This window comes from Salmo salar, chromosome ssa11 (assembly GCF_905237065.1).
Source record: "Salmo salar chromosome ssa11, Ssal_v3.1, whole genome shotgun sequence".
NCBI lineage: Eukaryota > Metazoa > Chordata > Actinopteri > Salmoniformes > Salmonidae > Salmo > Salmo salar.
Genome location: NC_059452.1, coordinates 82,077,138 through 82,103,915, shown reverse-complemented (window position 1 = coordinate 82,103,915; position 26,778 = coordinate 82,077,138). Strand labels below are relative to the sequence as shown.

The 26,778-nt window shown below is 41.2% G+C and overlaps 1 protein-coding gene across 1 annotated transcript in view; it reads left to right on the top strand.

Moving 5' to 3' along the window:
- Window positions 1–7,360: 7,360 nt before the first annotated feature.
- LOC106563268 (astrotactin-2) overlaps window positions 7,361–26,778 on the top strand; it is a 533,795-nt gene continuing 514,377 nt past the window's right edge. Inside the window, exon 1 of the mRNA XM_014128700.2 lies at window positions 7,361–7,754. Within this exon, the coding sequence (XP_013984175.2) occupies window positions 7,424–7,754 (331 nt within the window). The 5' untranslated portion in view covers window positions 7,361–7,423. The remainder of the gene's footprint in view (window positions 7,755–26,778) is intronic.

The window sequence follows — 26,778 nt, the reverse complement described above, 5'->3', positions numbered from 1 at the left end:
AACCTCCCTGGTCTTTGTGGTTGAATCTATATTTGAAATGCACTGCTCGACTGAGGGACCTTACAGATAATTGTGGGGTATAGAGAGGAGGTAGTCATAAATAAATAATATTAAACCCTATTATTGCACACAGAGTGAGTACATGGAACTTATTATGGTACTTGTTAAGCACATTTGTACTTGTACCTGAACTTATTTAGGCTTGCCATAACAACAGGGTTGAATACTAATTCATTCAAGACATTTCAGCTTTTAAATGTTTTTTTTTTTTTAAGCACAATTCCACTTGACATTATGTGTTATTGTGTGTAGGCCAGTGTAGGCCAGTGACAAAACAATCTCAATTTAATACATTTTGAATTCAGGCTGTAACACAACAAAATGTGTACTTTCTGAAGACACTGAAGGCAACCAGCATTGACTGAAGTGTTCCTACGCTGACACATTATGATTATTGCAGACAGGGTAGAAAATGGATGAGCAACATTGCTGAGGTCAGTACAGTGCATAGGATACAGCATTGACACTAGTGTCCTTGCTTCCTTCTCATGTGTTATAGCATGACGTTTGTGCAAATAATTTCCAATTGGAGAAGGCTTATCAGCAAGCAGGCCACAGTGGAGACATGGGGAGAGAGGCAATCATAGGAAAGTATATAATCAAGAGGATAGCAAAGTAATGAAATACATTATAAGGAAAATAGAGGACCTAGGATAGCTACTCAATGAAGTAAAATTGAAATTGCATCAACTTTCTCTGAAAATCTTGACCATAATTTTCAAAGTTGCCTTGACATTGTGATATGTAATAAGTGGAAAGAGCTCTGTGTTTTGTGTTTTACTCTCTCTGTTATTGACACAGATTTTCTGTTATAGCCTAAGGGTGACTTGACCCACATGCTTTTTAAAATTAATTTAACCCTTATTAAACTAGGCAAGTCAGTTAAGAACAAATTCTTATTTACAATGACGGCCTACCAGGGAACAGTGGGTTGACTGCCTTGTTCAGGAGCAGAACAACATATTTTTACCTTGTCAGCTCAGGGATTCGATCCAGCTACCTTTTGTTTACTGGCCCAACACTCTAGCCACTAGGCTACCTGCCGCCCCGCCCCGGCAGGTAGCCACTTCACTTATGGCGAAGTGGAAAAACAATAAATAATCAGCTTTTTGTCAAGTGACTTTTTTATGGATCCAATCAAGCAGGGGGCAGGCAACAATAGTATTTTACCGCGTTGTGGCTGTATATGGTATTTGATGGCTGAGGCAGAGAACCATGCATGTGTGCGGCATCTCTTATGCCTTTATGAGAGCAATAGAGCTGAAAATGTCAGCCTATGTTCCCAGAGATTTGTTGTGCCTTTGAACGGGGCCACAAAAGGCATTTGGACGATTTCACTCTAATACGGCGACTCATAGTGTGTGAAATCTTGTATCTTGTGGTTCTGCACTTTATATGACACCAGGTTGTTGAAAGCTTGTATTTTCTTAAGGTACAATTGGAGGAGATCAAATGCAACACATTGTTGGAAGTAGGCATAATCTTTGCAGTGAGACACATGCATGTGTCCTACGCAATAGCAGCATTTCTTACAATAACGTTGTTTTGTGTAGTCTGTGCGATAGGCCTACTAACTCTGATGTGTTTTCAATTGAGGGAATAGTCAAACATGCTCCCTCTGAAGGTTAAATTCTGTAATTAACATGTTATGAATAATTGATTTCAAGCTTGATTTCTTGATTTCTAAAAGAATTCTATGAGTTAGCTGGGATAACCCCCTTTATGTAATGTTATGACCTCATTCAAACATCCCCAATCATTGGGTGTGGTAACTATTAATAAATGCATATTTGGAGTTCATCTTTGTAGTGAACTCTTGTAAACATTGTGGAAATAGATGGTCTATAACATATTGATGGATGGTTTTCCCTACAGCAGTGAGGTTTGAGGGGACCAACGTCCCTGGTAGCGATGACTGTAGGATGCACTCATGTTTGCATAACGTAGCACTAACTATCCACTGGGCAAAAACTGGTGAATCAATGTTGTTTTCATGTCATTTCATCCAAAAAATGCAATGTGATGACGTTGAATCAACTTGGAAAACTATTTGGATTTGCAAAAAGTCATCAATGTAAGGGAATTTTGTATTTTTTTCACCCAACTTTTAACCTTAATCTAATGACGGAGTGACATTTTTTTATTTATTTCACGTTAGTTGTCAACTCAACCAAATGTAAATCAAAACTAGCCATTTAACTGGCATCTGTGCCAAGTGGGTAAAGTAATTTATTAGCGGGAGCCACCTGTGTGTCCTCCAGGTGTAACCCAGTTTCTGGTAGAGGAGCTTTCTGATAAGCCCTTTATTTACACCTACAAACTGGGTCAGAGCCTCCTTTCCAGCTAATAACTTTAACTAATCAATTACGTGAGAATACAGCAGCTGCCTCCAGGACAAGTATTCTCTTGCATGATGTTCTAGAGAGTATTACACAACAAAAGTAGCTATTAGTAGAAATCTCTGTAGCTTTATTGAGAAAATATGAAATAGCGCTTGATTATAAAGGTTTATCATGACCTTGACACAATCATAGTTTAACACAAACATGGAAAATAAATCTACCACCACTTATCAATACCACTGAGGTACAATAGTTCAAGCGAAGAACATATTCTAAAGAAAAGTGAAAAAAGTTGAAAATAATTTCAAGGCTGCATCATTGAAAACCCATTTACTTTGCTTTTAGTGAAGACTTATAGACTGCCGCCATCATGGAAACTTACATGCTAAAAGATAATTCAATAATAGGTTTCTTCATTTTTACCTTGATCAAAGTTCCAAGAGGGAAGAAAGCAGACAAAGAAGCCATTATCATCAATTCTATGGGAGGAAATTGTATGAACTAAAATCAAACTATTTCCTCTGCAGTAGCCTAGACAACCTCCAACCAAAGATTCCATTTCGGATGTGATGTGATCCACACTCTGGAGAAGGTTTCCCTTTTTTCCCCTGTGCAATTCGCAGGTTGACGTTTATTGGGATGAGTCTTGGCTATATATCGTACAATTCCTTTTTGCTTTTGCTTTCTGGTCTTAATTTAAGGTTAGGTTTAGGCATAAGGTTATCAGTGAGGTTAGGGTTAAGGTTGGGTTTAGATATTAAATGCGATTTTATGACTTTGTGGCTGTGCCAGCTAGTGACAACACTGCAGAGCTGCCTCCAGTATATGAGTCATCCCAATAAATGCCAACATGCTGTGCAGTCTCACTCCTCTCTCTCTGCCCCCTCCTCTCTCCCTCTCTCCATAGATTAATCTGAGAGCCTGGCTTTACATCGTGCATGTAAAATCCTGACCTGTCTACTAGGCCTATGAAAAAATGATATCTTATTCAAATATTAAGTAGTTTAACAGATGCTGGAATCCAGGCGTAGCTACCTTAGAGTGTGTACGTCTTTCACATCTTCTATTGATATAAAGGATGGCAATGGAATAAACTTTGGGTAAGTGCCAGGCTGCATAAAGGGGACAACAATTTGATTTGAAGAAGCAACAGCCTGGGTTCTGCTGTGTTCATGGTCAAGTGGAATGTGGTATTTACCAGCTACGACCTGGAAAAATTGTCATGAACGCATCTCCAAATCATACTTACTAGTGAGAAACTCGTCTATCGTCCCTGAGCTCCGACTATTCCCAAGTGCTGACCTCTGATGTCACCTACTAATTAAATGACCTTGATAACAAAATTATTTATAAAGAGCTATTTAGTAGTATGGTTTTTTTAACACTATAATTTGTTAAGCAAATCAAATTAAAGTTTATTAGTCACGTGCGCCGAATACAACAGGTGTAGACCTTACAGTGAAATGCTTACTTACAGGCTCTAACCAATAGTGCAAAAAAGGTATTAGGTGAACAATAGGTAAGTAAAGAAATAAAAACAACAGTAAAATGACAGTGAAAAATAACAGTAGTGAGGCTATATACAGTAGCGAGGCTATAAAAGTAGCGATACAGACACCGGTAAGTCGGGCTGATTGAGGTAGTATGTACATGTAGATATGGTTAAAGTGACTATGCATATATGATGAACAGAGATTAGCAGTAGAGTAAAAGAGGGGTTGGCAGGTGGTGGGTGGCGGGACATAATGAAGCATGATAGCTGTACATTTTAGTTTATGGCTGACACAGCTTCTTGTCCATTAGCCAATCGGCTTTTCTAAACTAGTTCAAAGCACGTGAATGCATCCAACTGGTATTGCCAACATCACAACTGGTAATTACCACCTTCCCTCTTGGTTATGAACACAGCGTGAATCCCACAGAGCTCTGCATATCAATTGTCCACTGCCTGCAGGAAAATTATATTAGGAAGTCCCCGCACATTGTAATCATGCTCTGCCTCTTTCCGACACAGCTGTCTGAAATATAATTTAATTCTTAATGGATTTAATAAAAAATTATATTTCCATCATGCATATATAATACATGGTACTTATTTCATGAACACTTTGTGTCAAGAATTACAATTTCAGAACCTATGTTTGTGTTATATGATGTTGGTGACATGGGGCACTCTCGGCCATTACATGGTGGGTGTTGACTGCACAACTCCTGGAATTCTGAAAAGGGGAGACAAATTGTTCATTTATTTGTAGTAAATCAGCACACAGCCATAGCTATCTTGTTGAAAGAGAAAGGGTAGAGAGGGAAGAGAGGAGGCCCGGACTCATTACGCTGTGGAAACCTGTTTAGCGTCTCCGTCTAGTCCAGCGGCCGTTACCTTGTTGTCTGTCAAATTCAATTTTGGGGAATCAGAAGACGCCTTGGCATAGAGGTCGAGGCAATTTTGCTGGAAATAAATCTCATATAACCAACAAGGGACTGTGTTTAACACACACACACACTTAGATATCTACCCTCAATGGCTTTGACCACTTACCCACAAAAGGCCTACAGTGTTCTGTACAATCCAGCTGCTAAAGTCATGTCTGCAAAATATATGCGCTCTGTTGGCACACTGTGTGGGGTCGCTGTAGAGTCGTTTCTACATTGTGTCAGCACTTTGGCCATGAGAAGATGAAAACATGTCAGATTGGCCCTTTAGGCTATTCTTTGTAGTCAACGATGCGATGAAGAGATACTGTGACACTTGAATTCGCCAACGTATTTTAAGCAATATTGGGATGAATAAAGGAAGCCATTAAAATAGGACTGTAATAGTGTTACTACATTGAACAATAGTAAATATAATCCAAAATCAATTCAATATGGATGAAATATAAGGCTAAACTTTTGGACATAGGTTATCAAAAAGACACATGGACATGCCATTATAGTTTAACCAAAGGACCAAGGAAATCTTCCCAGAATGTTGACGCAAAGTAAGCCTAGAAAAACGGGACACCCATATGGAGACGTTAAAAACAACCCTAGCAGACCACTGCTGGACTAGAACCAGATGGGTTATAATGAAGTGAAACGGGTAAATAGAGGTTGATCTGAGCCAGGTCACACAGGACCGGCTCCTGTGGGAGAAAACATGAAGACTGACATATCTGATAACTCTCTGTTAGGGTTGCAAAGCTATTGGCAATTTACTAAATTTACCGGAATCTTCAGTAATTTTGGTACAGAAAATCTATCTAGTGTAACTTTGAAAATATATAATTGAATAACTTCAAAAATGTTTTTATTCATATATACTATTCATGTATTATATATGTCCATATTGCCCATGAGTTTCTAATAGATAGACCATATGGTTAAAGAGAAAATAGCCTAATTAATGAAAAAAGCAACAAATCAACAACGGCATTATTTTCACTCTGCAACTCTTACAACTATTGACTTTTTTCTCAACTGCCACCAGTTTGACACCAAAATATAGACAACAAATACATATTGATATAGTAAAACAAATAAAATTGTGTAAAAAAAAAGAAAATCATATTAAACACCAATAGTATTCATTAAATTGATGGTTTATATTTAAGATAATGTTTTACAGATTTGTCATTCAATAAAAAATTAAATAATAATAATCTTATTTAAGGCGAGGCACCACACCCTATAGGGTAACTTTTTCTCCCCTTAATCAGATCATAATTAACTTTTATCAGATGAATATAGACACCTATATAATACTTTTTTGTATTAGAAATTTTCTGAAATATTGTATTAAAATATGCAAATGAGGCGATTTCTCATTGCATGAGATATCCCCTCCCGCAACCAGAAGGCCCTAAGGTGGTGTGGACGGCCCAGTCATCCAGGACGTACACGCCAGGCAGTGTCTGAGAAATAACCTGAGACCACCTGAGACATGGACTGTTCTCCATGCTCCCCTCCGGCAGGCGCTACCGGTGCATCAAGGCTCAAACAAACAGACTCCTAAACAGCTTCTATCCTGTGGCCATAAGACTGTTAAATGGCTAACAACTACTGCTCTCTCTCTCCAACACACTATCTAGACTGACTCTATGCCCATCCACAGGTCTCTACCCACTCAGACACAACCTATGCTGCTGCTACAATATTTATTGATTAGATTTATTACTTACATTGAATAAGGTACGGGCACTGACCTGTATATAATTGCATTCTCATGTTTCTTTAACTCTCATCATAATTCTTGTGTGTTTTTTATTCTATTTTCTTTTAAGTATAGGCTATTATTATCACTGTATTGTTGGAAAAGAGCTCTCAAGGTAAGGTTTTACACCTGTTGTATTCTGTGCACGTGACAAATAAACTTTGAAACTTAAAATATGCACATATTTGCATATACCACAAATCCCTTTTTCTGGACACTGGATGAAGTCAGCCTTTAAGCTGTTCTTGCCATAATATGGACTTGGTCTTTTACAAATAGGTCTATCTTCTGTATACCCCCCCCCCCCCCCACCTGAAATTACCTCCAGGTGACTACCTCATGAAGCTGGTTGAGAGAATGCCAAGAGTGTGCAAAGCTGTCATCAAGGCAAAAGGTGGCTATTTGAAGAATCTCAAATATAAAATAGATTTTGATTTGTTTAACACTTTTTTTTGGTTACTACATGATTCCATGTGTGTTATATCATAGTGTTGATGTCTTCACTATTATTCTACAATGTAAAAAATAGTAAAAATAAAGAAAAACCCTTGAATGAGTAGGTGTGTCCAAACTTTTGACAGTGTATAGTCCAGTTTGTAACATTTTCTATAAAATGGGCTTTTAAATGATGCATGTAGTGAGCCTTGCATTTATGGATTTATGACCATTTGAATGTGGTTAAAATTCATAGTAATACAGATCTGACTACACCTGTGCTGCCGCCTCCTGGACAGACATGACTTCCGTGCGCGTGCTGTGGCTGTAGTATAAACGAACAAGCAGTTTATGAGCCACACTCAAAGCTAGAGTACCGCGCAAAGGGATCGGGATGGCAAGGAGACTATCGCACCACGTCGTCCTCCTCCTGGGGCTCTTGCTGACAGGGACCGCTACAGTCCGGGCAAACAGAGGGGGAGCGATGCTTGAAGAGGAGAGGGAGAAGGAAAACGACGAGAGCCATTGTGAAGTTAAAACCGTTACCGTTTCTACCCTTCCTGTACTCCGAGAGAATGAGTTCAGTTTCACCGGCGTTGGCTCGGGGAGCGTGGCCGGAGGAGGAGGGGAGTCCCGGCTCCTTTTATTCGTTAGAACAGACCTGCCTGGAAGAATTTCCGTTATGGATGATCTCGACAACACTGCTCTCCCATACTTCACACTGGGTAAGAACATTGTAATGTCATTGTATGATCACTGTCCCCCATTACGCAATAATATCCGTTACCAGCTTTGAATTGGCTGGCATGTGCCTGGCCGGTGGTAGGTTATATTACCGAATTACATTACATTTCCGTACATTCTCTTTAAATATTTATTCTACACTGTGAAGTATAATCTAGGGTTGAAAATAATGGCATTTTAACATGCAAACCAAAGCAGAGGCGTGTGGGCTAATCAAGGGGAAGAGCAAGTAAAACAGTGTTGCAAACTTATACTGTAACTGGACACCACTCGTGTAATGAAAACGCAACAACCAAGTCAACAATGTACTCGTTTGCTGTACTCTCTCTCTCTCTCTCTCTCTCTCTCTCTCTCACACACACACACACTAATTAGGTCTCTCTTGTGTCCTATGACAAATTATGACTGTGTCATATGCATAGCCTTAAGTATCAGGCAGTAAGGGAATGCATGGATTGCAATTTAGTCATGCAAATCCTCATGAAATTGGTATTTTGTCTTTTATCAACACATTATTCATAGCAAAGACTAGGACAAATGCAGTTTTGAAGGAAGTGTGATTAAGAAATGCATAATAATGTAAGATTGCTACAATGTCATCATTTTGTCATTGCAGTTTGCAAGAGTTTAGGCGATGGCCCACATATGAGGTTGACTCTGCCTTGCATCGAATGAGTAGTGTACCATTTCTGTCAATCTCTTTGGCTGCCCTTACACAGGCAGCCCAATTCAGATAATTTTTTTCACTAATTAGTCTTTTGATTAATCAGACCAGCTCTGAAAAATATCTGCTGTGAAAAGGTCTGATGTGATTGGTCAAAATACCAATTAGTGGGAAAATGATCAGCATTCTGCTGCCTGTGTAAACGTAGCCTTTTTAGGACAGCAGTGTTGGACCATAGTTGTCAATCTTAAGGTCACATACACCTAGTGAATCCTATAAGCCAAACATTAACACCTCCCACCCAATGAAATAATATACACTGACTGTACAAAATATTAGGAACACCTTTCTAATATTGAGTTGCACCCCCTTTTGCCCTCAGAACAGCCTCAATTTGTTGGGGCATGGACTCTACAATGTGTCGAAAGCATTCCACAGGGTTGCTGGCCCATGTTGACTCCAATCCTTCCCACAGTTGTGTCAAGTTGGCTTGATGTCCTTTGGGTTGTTGAGCGTTCTTGATACACACGGGAATCTGTTGAGCATGAAAAACCCAGCAGGGTTGCAGTTCTTGACACACTCAAACCAGTGCTCCTGGCACCTACTACAATACCCCGTTCAAAAGCACTTAAATATTTTGTCTTGCCATTTTACCCTCTAATCCTTCCATTCATCTACACTGATTGAAGTGGATTTAACAAGTGACATCAATAAGGGATCATAGCTTTCACCTGGATTCACCCGGTCAGTCTATGACTGTTGACTGTAGGCTGTGTTATTGCAATGTGAAAGCAAACAGCAAGGTTGTTTTATATTCACATTCAGAGGTAGTAGTCATCTATTGTATGTGTGTAGGGCAACAAACGGTGATAAACTGGTTGATATGTACAACAGTGGCCTGCCAGAGAATCTCAAGCTGCATCCTGGCTCGTAGGGAGATAAAAGATCAGAGATATAGGTTGGGGCTAAACCAAGCCTAGACTTAAATGTGATTAATAAAACATTTAAACACACACAGCTTGAAACACACACAGATTTAAATGTTTAATTATTCACATTTAAGTCCAGTTTTGGTTTAGCCGCATCCTATATCTCTGATCTTTTACCTCCCTACGAGCCAGGACACAGCATGAGATCCTCTGGCAGGCCACTGTTGACCATTCCAAAGACTAGGTTAAAAACAAAAGGATATCAGGCATTTTCCATTAGGGCCCCTAGAATTTGGAATGGTCTGCAAGAGGAGATCAGGTTTGCAGATTCAGTGCCCCTTTTTAAATCCCTGCTGAAGACACACTTCATAAAGATGATTTTAATGTATGATAATTCGCTATATTTTTTAATCTTCCTTTTTCCTGTCTTTGTTTCTTTGTTAGTACTTTTATTTTAGGATTTGAAGCACTTTGTTACTTGTATTGAAAAGCGCTATACAAATAAAGTTATTATTATTATTATTATTCCCTATGTTTATGAATCATATGGGAGCTCATTTACCTGAAACAGAACTGTTCTGGTTCATACAATCGCAAAGATTCATACCGTACATTTTTTACTTGAACCGTGCACAAAAATTGGATACTATAGTAACCCGGACGTGTTGTGGAACATCTCTCTCTCTCTCTCTCTCTCTCTCTCTCTCTCTCTCTCTCTCGTGCTCTCTCACAACAACCAAGTCAACATTAGTCACCATTTGCTGCATTTGCCATCTCTCTGTCTCTCTCTGTTTCTCAGCAGCATTGAGACTGCAGACTAAACAGACTGCAGGGTCTGGAGCATAAGCTTGTAAATCGCTTTCTTTTCCCATTACGGACATGCATCGACTCTTGAGTTAGGACTCTGTGTCCTCCCATTCAGCCCACCAGCAAATTTGCCGCGCTCTCGCCATGACTGCTCTTTGTATAGGGGGAGGAGATGGATTTCGTCAGGTCTTGATTTAAGTTAGTATAGAAGCTCGATCACTGGGCTGCCTTGCTGCCTGGCTGGGACAGCCAAAGGGGACTCCAAGGTTATTTTTACGAAATGTATAGTAACTGTATCCAAACTGACAGTTGATATCCACTTTCACAATAGTATGTCAGGTTTTCATGTTGAACTGAAGGGCCCTTCTCAGTATGACAAGTCAACATGAAGATGGCCATAGAGTACAGTGATATTTTGTGTCAACACTGTCCTTTTTCCCATGTGGTGGTATTCCTGACAGTTTGTACTTTCTAAAATAACAACAATTTGTTGACGTCACAGGATGATACCAAGCCTTAGGCCTTACTGCACACAATATGAAACCCAGACAGAGACACAGATGGACACACACACACACACACACACACACACACACACACACACACACACACACACACACACACACACACACACACACGACAGAATAGTGAGACTCCTCTCAGCCCCCTCAGTTTCCTTCTCTGTATTTGAATTTATCAGTGGAATATGGCGGTAGCAGGCAGCCCTAGAGACTGGAGGGGGAGTGTTTAACTGACTGGTCTGTCAGATACTCACCCCCCTGGCCACAGGGCCCAGTTGTGATTTATTACCACAAGTGTCACTGAGAATGGATGAGCATAGAGGGCAGAGAGGATAAAGGACAAAGTGGAATCCTTCCCTTTATTTCGTCTCCGAACATGATGTGTTCGAGCATGATTTGAAAGCAGGTCGACACACCAGACGTATTTCATATGCAGCGACCACTGCTCTGCTCTGTGTTGGCCTCTGCAAGATGGTGCATATTGTTATGGTTGAGTGTTTTTGGTTAGATCTGTGTGTGGGTGTGTTTGTGTATGCAGTTTTAAGTTTCCTGCTCCGAATGAAAGGTTATGTTTAATTCACCTTATGTACTTCTTACTTGCAAATCCAGATGATGATTTCTACTCAATTTTAGAGATACTTGGATTCAAAGGAAATAAATGTGTTCAGTACTGTACTTGTCTGATTTATTAAACACCTCATTACCAGCTAACCTTATAAAACATTGAGGAACCTAGTGGAAGAGCAAAAGCTCAAATCTAATTCTCCTTTATCGTCTCTGTCCATCGCCCATCCCAGACGACTGAGCAGTAGACATCTACACTGTTTCCTTTCCAGCACTCATCATGTTTCTGTATGCCATCTTATCACACTATTGGCTTGTCCTCGCCAGGCCTTTCCACTTTCCCATCCTCATCTCTCTCTCTCTTTCTTTTCTCTCTTTCTTTCCCTTTCTCTCTCTCTCTCTCTCTTTCGCTCTCTCTCTCTCTCTCTTTCTCTCTCTCTCTCTCTCTCTCTCTCTCTCTTTTTATTTCACCTTTATTTAACCAGGTAGGCAAGTTGAGAACAAGTTCTCATTTACAATTGCGACCTGGCCAAGATAAAGCAAAGCAGTTCGACACATACAACAACACAGAGTTACACATGGAGTAAAACAAACATACAGTCAATAATACAGTAGAAAAATAAGTCTATATACAATGTGAGCAAATGAGGTGAGATAAGGGAGGTAAAGGCAAAAAAAGGCCATGATGGCAAAGTAAATACAATATAGCAAGTAAAACACTGGAATGGTAGATTTGCAGTGGAAGAAAGTGCAAAGTAGAAATAGAAATAATGAGGTGCAAAGGAGCAAAATAAATACAGTAGGGGATGAGGTAGTTGTTTGGGCTAAATTATAAATGGGCTATGTACAGGTGCAGTGATCTGTGAGCTGCTCTAACAGCTGGTGCTTAAAGCTAGTGAGGGAGATAAGTGTTTCCAGTTTCAGAGATTTTTGTAGTTCGTTCCAGTCATTGGCAGCAGAGAACTGGAAGGAGAGGCGGCCAAAGGAGGAATTGGGTTTGGGGGTGACCAGAGAGATATACCTGCTGGAGCGCTTGCTACGGGTGGGTGCTGCTATGGTGACCAGTGAGCTGAGATGAGGGGGGACTTTACCTAGCAGGGTCTTGTAGATGACCTGGAGCCAGTGGGTTTGGGAAGGGGTATGAAGCAAGGACCAGCCTAAGATAGCATACAGGTCACAGTGGTGGGTAGTATATGGGGCTTTGGTGACAAAACGGATGGCACTGTGATAGACTACATCCAATTTATTGAGTAGGGTATTGGAGGCTATTTTGTAAATGACATCGCCGAATGTCGAGGATCAGTAGGATGGTCAGTTTTACGAGGGTATGTTTGGCAGCATGAGTGAAGGATGCTTTGCTGCGAAATAGGAAGCCAATTCTAGATTTAACTTTGGATTGGAGATGTTTGATGTGAGTCTGGAAGGAGAGTTTACAGTCTAACCAGACACCTAGGTATTTGTAGTTGTCCACATATTCTAAGTCAGAACCGTCCACAGTAGTGATGCTGGACGGGCGGACAGGTGCAGGCAGCGATCGGTTGAAGAGCATGCATTTAGTTTTACTTGTATTTAAGAGCAGTTGGAGGCCACAGAAGGAGAGTTGTATGGCATTGAAGCTCGTCTGGAGGGTTGTTAACACAGTGTCCAAAGAAGGGCCAGAAGTATACAGAATGGTCTCGTCTGCGTAGAGGTGGATCAGAGCCTCACCAGCAGCAAGAGCAACATCATTGATGTATACAGAGAAAAGAGTTGGCCCAAGAATTGAACCCTGTGGCACCCCCATAGAGACTGCCAGAGGCCCGGACAACAGGTCATCCGATCTGACACATTGAACTCTATCAGAGATGTACAGTGAGGGAAAAAAGTATTTGATCCCCTGCTGATTTTGTACATTTGCCCACTGACAAGGAAATGATCAGTCTATAATTTTAATGGTAGGTTTATTTGAACAGTGAGAGACAGAATAACAACAAAAAAAATCCAGAAAAACGCATGTCAAAAATGTTATAAATTGATTTGCATTTTAATGAGGGAAATAAGTATTTGACCCCCTCTCAATCAGAAAGATTTCTGGCAATCCCAGATGTCTTTTTTACAGGTAACGAGCTGAGATTAGGAGCACACCCTTAAATGGAGTGCTCCTAATCTCACCTTGTTACCTTTATAAAAGACACCTGTCCACAGAAGCATTCAATCAATCAGATTCCAAACTCTCCACCATGCTAAGACCAAAGAGCTCTCCAGGGATGTCAGGGACAAGATTGTAGACCTACACACGGCTGGAATGGGTTACAAGACCATCGCCAAGCAGCTTGGTGAGAAGGTGACAACAGTTGGTGCGATAATTCGCAAATGGAAGAAACACAAAATAATTGTAAATCTCCCTCGCCTGGGGCTCCATGCAAGATCTCACCTAGTGGAGTTGCAATGATCATGAGAACGGTGAGGAATCAGCCCAGAACTACACAGGAGGATCTTGTCAATGATTCCAAGGCAGCTGGGACCATAGTCACCAAGAACACAATTGGTAACACACTACGCCGTGAAGGACTGAAATCCTGCAGCATCCGCAAGGTCCCCCTGCTCAAGAAAGAACATATACATGCCCATCTGAAGTTTGCCAATGAACATCTGAATGATTCAGAGGACAACTGGGTGAAAGTGTTGTGGTCAGATGAGACCAAAATGGAGCTCTTGGGCATCAACTCAACTCGCCGTGTTTGGAAGAGGAGGAATGCTGCCAATGACCCCAAGAAAACCATCCCCACCGTCAAACATGGAGGTGGAAACATTATGCTTTGGGGGTGTTTTTCTGCTAAGGGGACAGGACAACTTCACCGCATCAAAGGGACGATGGGCGGGGCCATGTACCATCAAATCTTGGGTGAGAACCTCCTTCCCTCAGCCAGGCATTGAAAATGGGTCGTGGATGGGTATTCCAGCATGACAATGACCCAAAACACACGGCCAAGGCAACAAAGGAGTGGCTCAAGAAGAAGCACATTAAGGTCCTGGAGTGGTATAGCCAGTCTCCAGACCTTAATCCCATAGAAAATCTGTGGAGGGAGCTGAAGGTTCGAGTTGCCAAACGTCAGCCTCGAAACCTTAATGACTTGGAGAAGATCTGAAAAGAGGAGAGGGACAAAATCCCTCCTGAGATGTGTGCAAACCTGGTGGCCAACTTCAAGAAATGTCTGACCTCTGTGATTGCCAACAAGGGTTTTGCCACCAACTACTAAGTCATGTTTTGCAGAGGGGTCAAATACTTATTTCCCTCATTAAAATGCAAATCATTTTATAACATTTTTGATATGCGTTTTTCTTGATTTTTTGTTGTTGTTATTCTGTCTCTCACTGTTCAAATAAACCTACCATTACAATTATAGACTGATCATTTCTTTGTCAGTGGGCAAACGTACAAAATCAGCAGGGGATCAAATACTTTTTTCCCTCACTGTAGTTGGTGAACCAGGCGAGGCAATCATTTGAGAAACCAAGGCCATTGAGTCTGCCGATGAGGATGTGGTGTAAGACGCAGTCGAAAGCCTTGGCCAGGTTAAGGAATACGGCTGCACAGTATTGTTTCTTATCGATGGTGGTTACCATTTAGGTTATTTCTCAAACTAGACACTCTAATGTACTTGTCCTCTTGCTCAGTTGGGCACCGGGGCCTCCCACTTCTCTTTCTATTCTGGTTAGAGCCAGTTTGCGCTGTTCTGTGAAGGGAGTAGTACACAGTTTTGTACGAGATCTTCAGGTTTTTGGCAATTTCTCACATGGAATAGCCTTGATTTCTCAGAACAAGAATAGACTGACGAGTTTCAGAAGAAAGCTCTTTGTTTCTGGCCATTTTGAGCCTGTAATCGAACCCACAAATTCTGATGCTCCAGATACTCAACTAGTCTAAAGAAGACCAGTTTTATTGCTTCTTTAATCAGAACAACAGTATCAACTGTGCTAACCTAATTGCAAAAGGGTTTTCTATTGATCAGTTAGTCTTTTAAAATGATAAACTTGGATTAGCTAACACAACGTGCCATTGGAACACAGGAGTGATGGTTGCTGATAATGGGCCTCTGTACGCCTATGTAGATATTCCATAAAAAATAAGCCGTTGCCAGCTACAATAGACATTTACAACATGAACAATGTCTACACTGTATTTCTGATCAATTTGATGTTATATTAACGGACAAGAAATTGTCTTTTCTTTCAAAAACAAGTACATTTCTAAGCGACCCCAAACCTTTGAACGGTAGTTTACACTGAAAATGATACTGTTGATACTTCCTGTTGTCTTTTTGATTCATGGCCAAGTGTCAAAACACTGGTTTTATTATTCATAATCAATATGCTGAAATAAGTCATGATAGACCATTACATAAAAGTTACTTTCTATACACATGTCGCACTTGTGTTCAGATAACTTGTAATTTTGATAAATTAGTACCTTATAAACTGCACACGCACCAGACTGGAATTGATAAGCTTGTTCTACTGTAATCGGTAGCGCGTGCAAATTAATCACTCACATCGATATTGTATTGAAATCAATGTAACTGGGACAATAACTTATCTCTGTGAGAAAATTATTTTTTGTACATCGCCAACACGGAAATGGAAACACTTTTTTGACTGGATATTTTCCCATGAATCACCACCTCACATTGGTTTCTAAATAGCGACAGGTGTTGGCTTTCATTTGAACGCTATCTTAACCCTCAAATCCATCAATTCATGTGAGGCCAGAGACGTTTATGGGAGGACCATTGATTTTTTTCTTGCCACCGTGGTCTAAAAATTACAGCTGCGTTCTAAGTTCCACTACGGACTGGCGCGTATGATAAAAAACACTGGATGTGTTTTAAGCACTACATTTTGTGAGATTGTGATGACTATAAACTTTAATAATAACAACACTAATCTGAGGTAAAAATGATGTGTATTTCCTGTAACTCTTGTGGTGAAAACTAGTGTAGTAACACTTTCTGTCCACCATAGGTAAATTAGCGTAATATAACATAATTTAATATGTCAAAGTAATTCAGTATTTGAATATATTATGATAGTAAATGTAGCACACTCACACATTTTTACATCAGTGACATATTTCTTCCTACTTTAACCATGGAGAGAGTTTAACACAATTTTACCAGGTGCTCTAGACTAGCGCGTCCATTGGGCCTGTGCAGCAGGCTAAACGTGACAGTTTTCTTTTTCCTTACAACCGGTCAAAACTGATGTCATTTTGACATTTTGCACATAAAATCGTTCCTGTTTCTTTTTTGCAGTATTATATTTTCTCCCCAGTTCCTAAATGTCTTTGCTCTCCGAAAGATGACAGAGAACTTTACCGATGTCAACTAGATTGAAGCATTCATTCTATTGATCTATTACATTATTCTGTTGGGCAAGGGTTTCTTTAGTCTTCTAGGGCAACATATAATGACATATAATGTCATATAATGACAAAAGAGAAGCTGCATGTATCTAATTAAGTTGACTAACAAATAGCCTACCAAAATGTCGGAAATTTTCTGCAGAAACATATCTAAATCACCATATGAAAATCCTGCCCCACCTGTTCAAAAATCGTTCTGCCGTCTTTGACTGTAGCCTTTCGCGCATTTTCTATATTTGCTGGATGCGGGCCTCAGATTTTCACTTCATCACGTATAGTCGGGTGGTTGCGAATGGGTTATTAGCAATTGCGGGCGGGTGCGGGTGAAGAAACAGCTGACCCGCACACCACTAGTCCCTATAATTAGTGTCAAGGCTCAAGCTCGTAGTTAATGTGACAATTTAACCAGGCTGCGACGTTTGGATGCATGTTGAGTAGAGCTACAATCATCACGGGTTGCAGACCACAATTCCTTCTTGATGCCTTGGCTGAAGCCATCGCTTAGCCGATGATATTAGCGATGGCTTCAGCCAAGTCATCATGAAGGAATTGTGGTCAGCTTGTGTTGGTATGGAGTGTGTTACAGGAAGCACCGCTCGCTGGTGTCACTGGCCAGTTGTGGTTGGCGTTCAAATCTGGAATCAGCTGGTTCTTTAGGCTATGTTGCAGTGTTTGTTGTTGGCACCATTGTACCATCTCATCACATGTTGGTAGCAGTGTTAGTTTTCTAATTTTGTATTGTGCCTCAAACTGTTGTTTGTTCCTTTCTCTGTCCATCTATAAAAAAAAATGATCTGCGTTGATCTGACATTTATCTTGAAATCAGCTATTTGTCAGATGTCTATAATAGCTTAATATAAGCATAGCGTATTAACAGTAGGGAAAGCTAAAGTTTTCTCTATGTGTACAGAGACGCCAAGCAAACCCTATCTGAATGTCATCTAAAACATTGTGCTCATCTCTGAATTGTTTTAATTGCACTTGTCCAATGAGTACTGAGTGTGCTATGTCAATGTACAGATCGAGTTCCTTTGTTCCAGTGTCCCTGCTTTCAACTGTTTTACATTTGTGTTGCATTGCTCATGTGTTTGCTGCTGACAAGATGTCTATTTGCTGTTGGGTAATCTGACTGCAGAAAAACAAATGAGTCAGTGTACAAATGGAATAAAATTGCTAGCTATTTCTGCATTTAGATTAGCATAAAATTAGTTTGAAATACTGCTTTGTGTGACTGAGGCCAGAATTCAGTCATAACATATTGAGATATGGCGTAGGAGTAGACTTTGTAGGAGTAGAGAAGACTTTGTTCCCTTTCATCACCAGTCAGTTGCTGTGCAGCTAAAACTTTGTTCCACATCCAATCATAGGGTTATATGACTGTCAGAAAATATGTAACTGACACTCAATCACATTAGACATACAGTATAAACTCAAACTAATGATAGGCTATAGACTGAGATGTGCTGTTTAGGCTAGAACTAATGATAGGTTGCCTGTGTACTAATCAGGTACCATTGTGTCCATCTGTATTTCACAAAGAGAGGCTCTTCTCCGTCCCTGCTCTGAATGCTTCCAGAGGTTCAGTGACAGCCCCAGGGATGGAGCAGTATAGATCGTCTTCCTGTCTCCTCCTATCTTGTTTTTGTTTGGTGTCAATTGAAACCAGGAGTCCATGTTATTATCTTGACATCAACAGAGAAATAAAAGGCGAACCAATCTTTCTTCTCCTCCCTCGCTGGATGAGTCCAATACTGACAGTCAGTCCTTTGATAGATTTCTGTTGGGCTTTGTTGCTGCGGTTTTCATATAACGTAGTGCCGCTATCCCGTTGTAATCGTCTCTATCCAAGACCCGATCGGTTTCACGCTTCTGTTTTTATGGCCAACTTTCAGATTCACAGTAAGTAACTTATCTTTTTCACTTCTTACTCTGGATTATTTCAGAAACAGGCAGAGTGGTACGTCTACTCTATCGGAATGTATTCTATGAACCAATTCCCCAAAGACTTATAAACTTTCTATATACATTTTATAGAGCTGTGCAGTCTGTGGTTAGTAAATGCATATTAACATGACACTGATTTATACAAGTCATTCAATTTAGTTGCTCAGCTTGCTCTTTGGTCTGTTCTGGTGTACCCTGCCCCCCAATGTGGTGACTTCCTAATGGAAGCCCTCTTAAAACAAAAACATTTTGGTAATAGAAGCCAAGGGATAAGGACATGATGTGGAGTAGAGGGGGGAAGGCGGTGTGCTGGGCTGAATTCTGTCACTTTGCATTGAGGCTGTAGAGTGTCCGTCCTCAAACAAGATGTTGAATTATTTAATAGTTTAAATGGTGCTTGTACTGTGTTTTGGGTTTCCTCTAAAGTACTATCACTGCTGCAATGACAATTTGATTTGGGATATGACACAATAGTGCTTTTGAGATAACAAATGACAAACCTGAGTGGGAGGCAGAGAGCAGAGTACGGAGAGGGGTTGGGGCTTTTGGGGGTGGGGTTTAGAACCTAAAAGGTAAAATGATAAAAAATTATGAAAACGTAATTAACAGTAAAACCGAGGACCTCATTTCATTACTTGGGAGGTTTAAAATGAATGGAAATATGTGGCTTCGACGCAAAGTCATCCAAGAATTTGATTGACCATGGCACAGATTGAAGCCTGCACTTGAAATGTACAGTACTATTAAACCCACTGACTTGTCCTCCATCGATGCCATTTGATTAGGGTTATTGTTTTCTTATTCCTATAACGCTCTGTATATTTATTTCACCCAAAATCTGTCTTCGGCAGGCAGATTGAATTGCCAGTTGTCTGCAGCTTGGAATAATGTGATACGCATGACTGTGTCAGGTGATTGAGTTTTAACGAAGTCAACTTCATTTGTGTCTGCTCTACTCGCCTCCTTTGCCCTAGACCTGATGCTCTGGCATGTTGATAAAGCCAAACTGGAATGCTGGGGGTAAAATGCCCCCTAGTCTCCTCGTAGCCCTTCTATAGCTGAAATATATAAGGCCTGTCGAACATGATAAACTGGCAATAAAAGGCCAGAGCTGGAGACAGAGAAAGAGAGAGCCCCTGCTATAACACATCCATCCGGCCTTGGCAGGGGAAGCGGACACCTCTGCCAGTCTGCAGCCATCCCTCCGTCCCCCTGCTGATGCCCGGCCTGCAGTGTTTCCTGTGCCACTCTGCCTGGGAGTCGAATGTACTCACAGACTGCTGTGTCAGTGGCACCTCGCCACATGCCGTCATCACAAGCTGCTACTTCTAAATAGCAGAGCATGCCACTCTTTCTTTTATATTGTCAGTTTTTCAAATGTTAATGGCAACGTTCCTCTGTAATCACAGTGCCTTCAGAAAGTATTCATACCCCTTGACTTATTCCACATTTTGTTGTGTTGCAGCCTGAATTCAGAATGGATTAAATATATTTTTGTTCTGTCACCAATCTAAACACAATACCCCATAATGACAAAGTGAAAACGTATTATTACATTTTTTTTGCAAATGTATTGAAAATGAAATACACAAGTATTCACACAGCTGAGTCAATACTTTGTAGAAGCACCTTTGTTGGCAATTACAGCTGTGAGTCTTTTTGGGTAAGTCTCTAAGAGCTTTGCACACCTGGATTTTACAATATTTTCACATTATTCTTTTTTAAATTGTTCAAGCTGTGTCAAGTTGATTGCTGATCATTGCTAGACAGCCATTTTCAAGTCTTGCCATACATTTTCAAGCTGATTTAAGCCAAAACTGTAACTAAGCCACTCAAGAACATTCAATGTAATCTTGGTAAGCAACTCCAGTGTATATTTGTCCTTGGTTTTAGATGATTGTCCTGCTGAAAGGTGAATTTGTCTCCCAATGTCTGCTGGAAAGCAGACTGAACCAGGTTTTCCTTCACAATTTTGCCTGTGCTTATCTTGTATTCTCTTTTTTTTATCCTGAAAAACTCCCCAGTCCTTGGCGTTGACAATATTTTTTTATTTGATTTATTTCACCTTTATTTAACCAGGTTGGCCAGCTGAGAACAAGTTGTCATTTACAACTGCGACCTGGCCAAGATAAGCAAAGCAGTGCAACAAAAATAACAACAAAGAGTTGCAAATGGGATAAACAAACATACAGTCATAACACAATTGAAAATCTGTATACAGTGTGTGCAAATGAAGTAAGGAGGTAAGGCAATAAATAGGCCATAATGGCGAAGTAATTACAATTTAGCTATTAACACTGGGGTGATAGATGTGCAGATGAGGATGTGCAAGTAGAAATACTGGTGTGCAAAAGAGCAGAAAAAAAACAGAAACAAATATGGGGTGAGGTAGGTAGTTGGTTGGATGGGCTATTTACGGTGTACAGCTGCAGCGATCGCTAAGCTGCTATGACAGCCAATGCTTGAAGTTAGTGAGGGAGATATAAGTCTCCAACTTCAGTGATTTTTGCAATTAGTTCCAGTCATTGGCAGCAGAGAACTGGAAGAAAAGGCGGCCAAAGGAGGTGTTGGCTTTGGGGATGACCAGTGAAATATACCTGTTGGAGTGCGTGCTACGGGTGGGTGTTGCTATGGTGACCAGTGAGCTGAGATAAGCGGAGCTTTACCTAGCAAAGACTTATAGATGACCTGGAGCCAGTGGCGAATATGTAGCGAGGACCAGCCAACGAGAGCAAACAGGTCGCAATGGTGGGTAGTATATGGGGCTTTTATGACAAAACGGATGGCACACTGATAGACTGCATCCAATTTGCTGAGTAGAGTGTTGGAGGCTATTTTGTAAATGACATTGCCGAAGTCAAGGATCGGCACGATAGTCAGTTTTACGAGGGTATGTTTGGCAGCATGAGTGAAGGAGGCTTTGTTGTCTAATGGGAAGCCAATTCTAGATTTAATTTTGGATTGGAGATGCTTAATATGAGTCTGGAAGGAGAGTTTACAGTCTAGCCAGACACCTCGGTATTTATACTTGTCCACATATTCTAAGTCAGAACCGTCCAGAGTAGTAATGCTAGGCAGGCGGGTGGGTGCGGGCAGCGATCAGTTGAAGAGCATGCATTTAGTTTTACTAGCGTTTAAGAGCAGTTGGAGGCCACGGAAGGAGTGTTGTATTTCATTGAAGCTCGTTTGGAGATTTATTAACACAGTGTCCAAAGAAGGGCCAGATGTATACAGAATGGTGTCGTCTGCGTAGAGGTGGATCAAAGAATCACCAGCAGCAAGTGCGACATCATTGATATATACAGAGAAAAGAGTCGACCCGAAAATTGAACCCTGTGGCACCCCCATAGAGACTGCCAGAGGTCCGGACAACAGGCCCTCCGATTTGACACACTGAAATCTGTCTGAGAAGTAGTTAGTGAACCAGGCGAGGCAGTCATTAGAGAAACCAAGGCTATTGAGTCTGCCGATAAGAATACGGTGATTGACAGAGTCAAAAGACTTGGCCAGGTTGATGAAGACGGCTACACAGTACTGTCTTTTATCAATGGTGGTTATAATATCGTTTAGGACCTTGAGCATGGCCGAGGTACACCCGTGACCAGATCGGAAACTGGATTGCTTAGCGGAGAAGGTACGGTGGGATTCGAAATGGTCGGTGATCTGTTTGTTCACTTGGCTTTCGAAGACTTTAGAAAGGCAGGGCAGGATGGATATAGGTCTGTAACAGTTTGGTCTAGAGTGTCTCCCCCGTTGAAGAGGGGGATGACTGCGGCCGCTTTCCAATCTTTAGGAATCTCAGACGATACGAAAGAGAGGTTGAACAGACTAGTAATAGGGGTTGCGACAATGGCGGCAGATACTTTTAGGAAGAGAGTGTCCAGATTGTCTAGCCCCGCTGATTTGTAGGGATCCAGATTTTGCAGCTCTTTCAGGACATCAGCTGTCTGGATTTGGGTGTTGGAGAAGCGAGGGGGGCTTGGGCCAGTTGCTGCAGGGGGTGCAGAGCTGTTGGTCGAGGTTGGGGTAGCCAGGTGGAAAGCGTGGCCAGCCGTAGAGAAATGCTTATTGAAATTCTCGATTATCGTGGATTTATCGGTGGTGCCAATGTTTCCTAGCCTCAGTGCAGTGGGCAGCTGAGAGGAGGTGCTCTTATTCTCCATGGACTTTACAGTGTCCCAAAACTTTATGGAATTAGTGCTGCAGGATGCAAATTTCTGTTTGAAAAAGCTAGCCTTTGCTTTCCTAACTGACTGTGTATATTGGTTCCTGACTTCCCTGAAAAGTTGCATATCGCAGGGACTATTCGAAGCGAGTGCAGTGCGCCAAAGCATGTTTTTGTGCTGGTCAAGGGCAGTCAAGTCTGGAGTGAACCAAGGGTTATATCTGTTCTTACTTCAATTGTTTTTGAAAGGGGCATGCTTATTTAAGATGGTGAGGAAAGCACTTTTGAAGAACAACCAGGCATCCTCTACTGACGGGATGAGGTCAATATCCTTCCAGGATACCCGGGCCAGGTTGATAAGAAGGGCCTGCTCGTAGAAGTGTTTTAGGGAGCTTTTGACAGTGATGAGGGGTGGTCGTTTGACTGTGGACCCATAACGAACACTGGAAATGAGGCAGTGATCGCTGAGATCCTGGTTGAAAACAGCAGAGGTGTATTTAGAGGGCAAATTGGTCAGGATTATATCTATGAGGATGCCCATTATTATGGATTTGGGGTTGTACCCGGTAGGTTCCTTGATCATTTGTGTGAGATTGAGGGCTTCTAGTTTAGATTATAGGACGGCTATCCCAGTTTAGGTTGTATAAGTGTGCCCTTTGGTTTCTCTTGTCTGTCGATTATTGTTACAATGTCCGTTGGTGCATGTGAGTACCTGTGCTGTGTGTTTTGGCTTTCGTGCCATTGTGGAATGCGCAGATGATACGGGTCTCGTCCCGTGTGTTAATCATTGTGCGCGTGTGTTATTTTTTTGAGGTACTCCTCACTCTTTTATTTGGGTTTCAGCCCTGTGTTTTTGTTACGTGTTTGTTTGGTATTCGTCCCTGTGCCTTTACACGGCACTCCGTAATTTGGGCTTAATAAAAAAAACTATTACGCATTCCTGCGTCTGTCTCCCGAATCTCTTCATACCAACGTGACAGAATAATCGACCATTAAGGGAGAGAGCGGGAATGGCCCGTCAGACGACGCTGCGACTGGTCCGTCCGGCGGCGCCGGAACTTCGGCAGCTGCAACTGGGTCGTCCGACGTCGCCACAACGGGTTCGTCCGACGACGCAACTTCAGCAGCTACAACTGGCCCGTCCGACGCCACTGCTACTGGTCCGTCCAACACCACCGCAACTTCGGCTGCGGCATCTGGCCCGTCCGACGACAACGCAACTTTGGCAGCTGCATCGGGTCCTGATTGACCCCCACCGCGTTCCTGTGATTGTCCTCGAGGACGGTGCCGTTGCGCTGCTAGTACAGTACGTCAGGTGGGGGGGGTTACTGTCACGGATCCCTCCGGAACTCTCATTACGCACACATGTCCCCTATTCCCAGTGATTAGTACTTGTATAAGTGTGCCCTTTGGTTTCCATTGGGCTGTCAATTATTGTTACATTGTCCATTGGTGCGTGTGACTACCTGCGCTGTGTGTTTTGGCTTTCGTGCCATTGTGGATTGCGCAGATGATTACGGGTCTCGTCCCGTGTGTTAATTATCGTGCGTGTGTGTTATTTATTCGAGGTACTCCTCGCTCTTTTGTTTTGGGTTTCTACCCTATGTTTTGTTACGTGTTTGTTTGGTCTTCGTCCCCGTGCCTTTACACCGCATGCCGCAATTTGGGCTTAATAAAAAAAACTATTACGCATTCCTGCGCCTGTCTCCCGAATCATTTATGCCAGCGTGACAATAACAAATGGGTTGAATACTTATTGACTCAAGACATTTTAGCTTTACATTTTCTACAAACAAAATTCCAGTGACACAATCTCAATTTATTAAATGTTTAATTTAGGCTGTAACACAACAACATTTGGAAAAAGAAAAGGGGTGTGAATACTTTCTGAAGGCATTGTATATACTTACTCTTTTTTTTCCTATAGTCTTTTTTTGAAGTATGCTACTCTCATCTAAGGACATTAATTTTCAGCCTATGAAAAAAACCTGGTATTTTATTCTGTTTGAGTCTTTTTTGGTTGTTAGAGTAGCTTTCCTTTCTCTGAAAAGCCAATGGCACCAGGAAAAAAAGGCCAATCCAACTTTACAGGATTAGGAGGAAATGAGAAATTAAAGTGGAATAGAAAATAGCGCTTTGCCAAAAGCAATAATCTTACATAACACCATTTCAGATGATTACTTTTACAATTACATATAGATTCACAGATTTTTCTTTCTCCCGTTTGCATTTACATATAGCCTGCTATTCGGCTTCAATACTGAACATATTCTGTCATTTTTTTAAATAAAGCCCATTAGATAAGCATAAGATCCAATATGTTTCCAGTATCCAGTATTTTCATAGTTTATTTTTGTCATTGACGATAATAATCCTAATCCTTTTGAAATTAGATTTTGTCTAGACAACAAAGTAACCACGAATAAACAACATAGATTTCGGATAGAGCATACACTGTATTAGTACACCATCAGCTTCACCACACCATAAGTATGGACAGTTAGCTAGACAATGTCTCATGTTGAATAAAGTATGGGCTTTCCACCAGAATCAAAGGCACAGTGGCTGACTCACTCAGTTAGATCATCACCTCCATCTCTGGCATCAAAGTTACCAAACGACCAGCGAATGTCTTCCTCCGGGCTGCCAGGCCCCGGTCGCTACAGCACGGCCAGGATGAAAGACGCTGCATCATTCTGTTTTTGGGCTCCAGTTGCTTTTTCGCTTTTCTGATGTGCACTCCGTTTGAAGGTGACCTCTATCTGTAGCCTAGCTCTATTTTAGCTTCACGTCCTCCTCCTTTCATTTTATACTGCCGAGAGGTGTGCTGTATACCAGAGTAAAAGTATGATTCAGGGGGACAAAGTGTATTTTTTTAAAACAAAATGTCCCCTTGACTCTTCATTTTTGCGTGTAATGTAATTGCAAAATTAAATGGTTACACTTTATACATGTTTTATCTAACAGAGCTTAATTAATTCAACTTGGTAAGAATTTACATTGGCTTTTAGACAAGCACTGAGTCAAGAATCTCAAATGTGATTCATAATTTAATTTGATCAGTATCTTGCCTTAGATACATTTTGGTTTATTTATGAAAAATTACAATCGAAAAATGTGCTCTGAAAAATGAAAAAAGGAGGCATTGTTTAAATAAGCCCGTGACAAAAATATGTTTAAGAACCTTAAAATTTGATTCCCTCCAGAATTCCCATAACACCTTGGAGCGCAGCCGCCACAACACATTCTCCCTATGATCACGGATCCCACCGACACACCTAAACCTTTTATCTATGCTTGTGTATTTCACAAAGACTTCCATTCTCCATTTTCTCATGCATCATTCTCTACCTACCCCCAGATCTTTGTACCCTGGCCTGCCTCATAACCTTCTATTTCAATTACCACAAGAACAACTAAGATGTTGTTTGTATTATTGTCACATATACCAGATAGGTGCAATGAAATGTATTTTTTTACAAGGTCAGCCATAGTAGTACGGCACTCCTGGAGCAAATTAGGGTTAAGTTCCTTGCTCAAGGGCACATCGACAGATTTCTCACCTTGTCAGCTCTAACCGCCAGGCTACCTGCTGCCCTAAGATTCAAACATTGAACTGCCTTAAACCTCACTAATTTTAAATGAAACCGAGAACAAAGGATAGCTAAGAGGCATGAAATTAGATTCACATCAGCATTCCTTTCACACCTTGGAGCAAAGACAGCGCCATGTGGTGAGGTACCGAGGTGTTTAAGAAAGTTCACAACCTTCGAAGCGTTTCAACAGCGCTATTTTACAGACTCCCATTTCTATTTCCCCACTCACAATATGTTTCTGTCAGATTCCATCTTTACTGTAATTCAACACAGCCAACACTACTGTAAAGAGTCCCACCAAACATGCAGTTCTGATAAGCCTTGAGGGAAATTGGCAGTTCGACCCCAAACACGATTTATACATTATCTCTGATTCAGTGTCATTAGTATGCTATAAACTCACTCAATCTCACT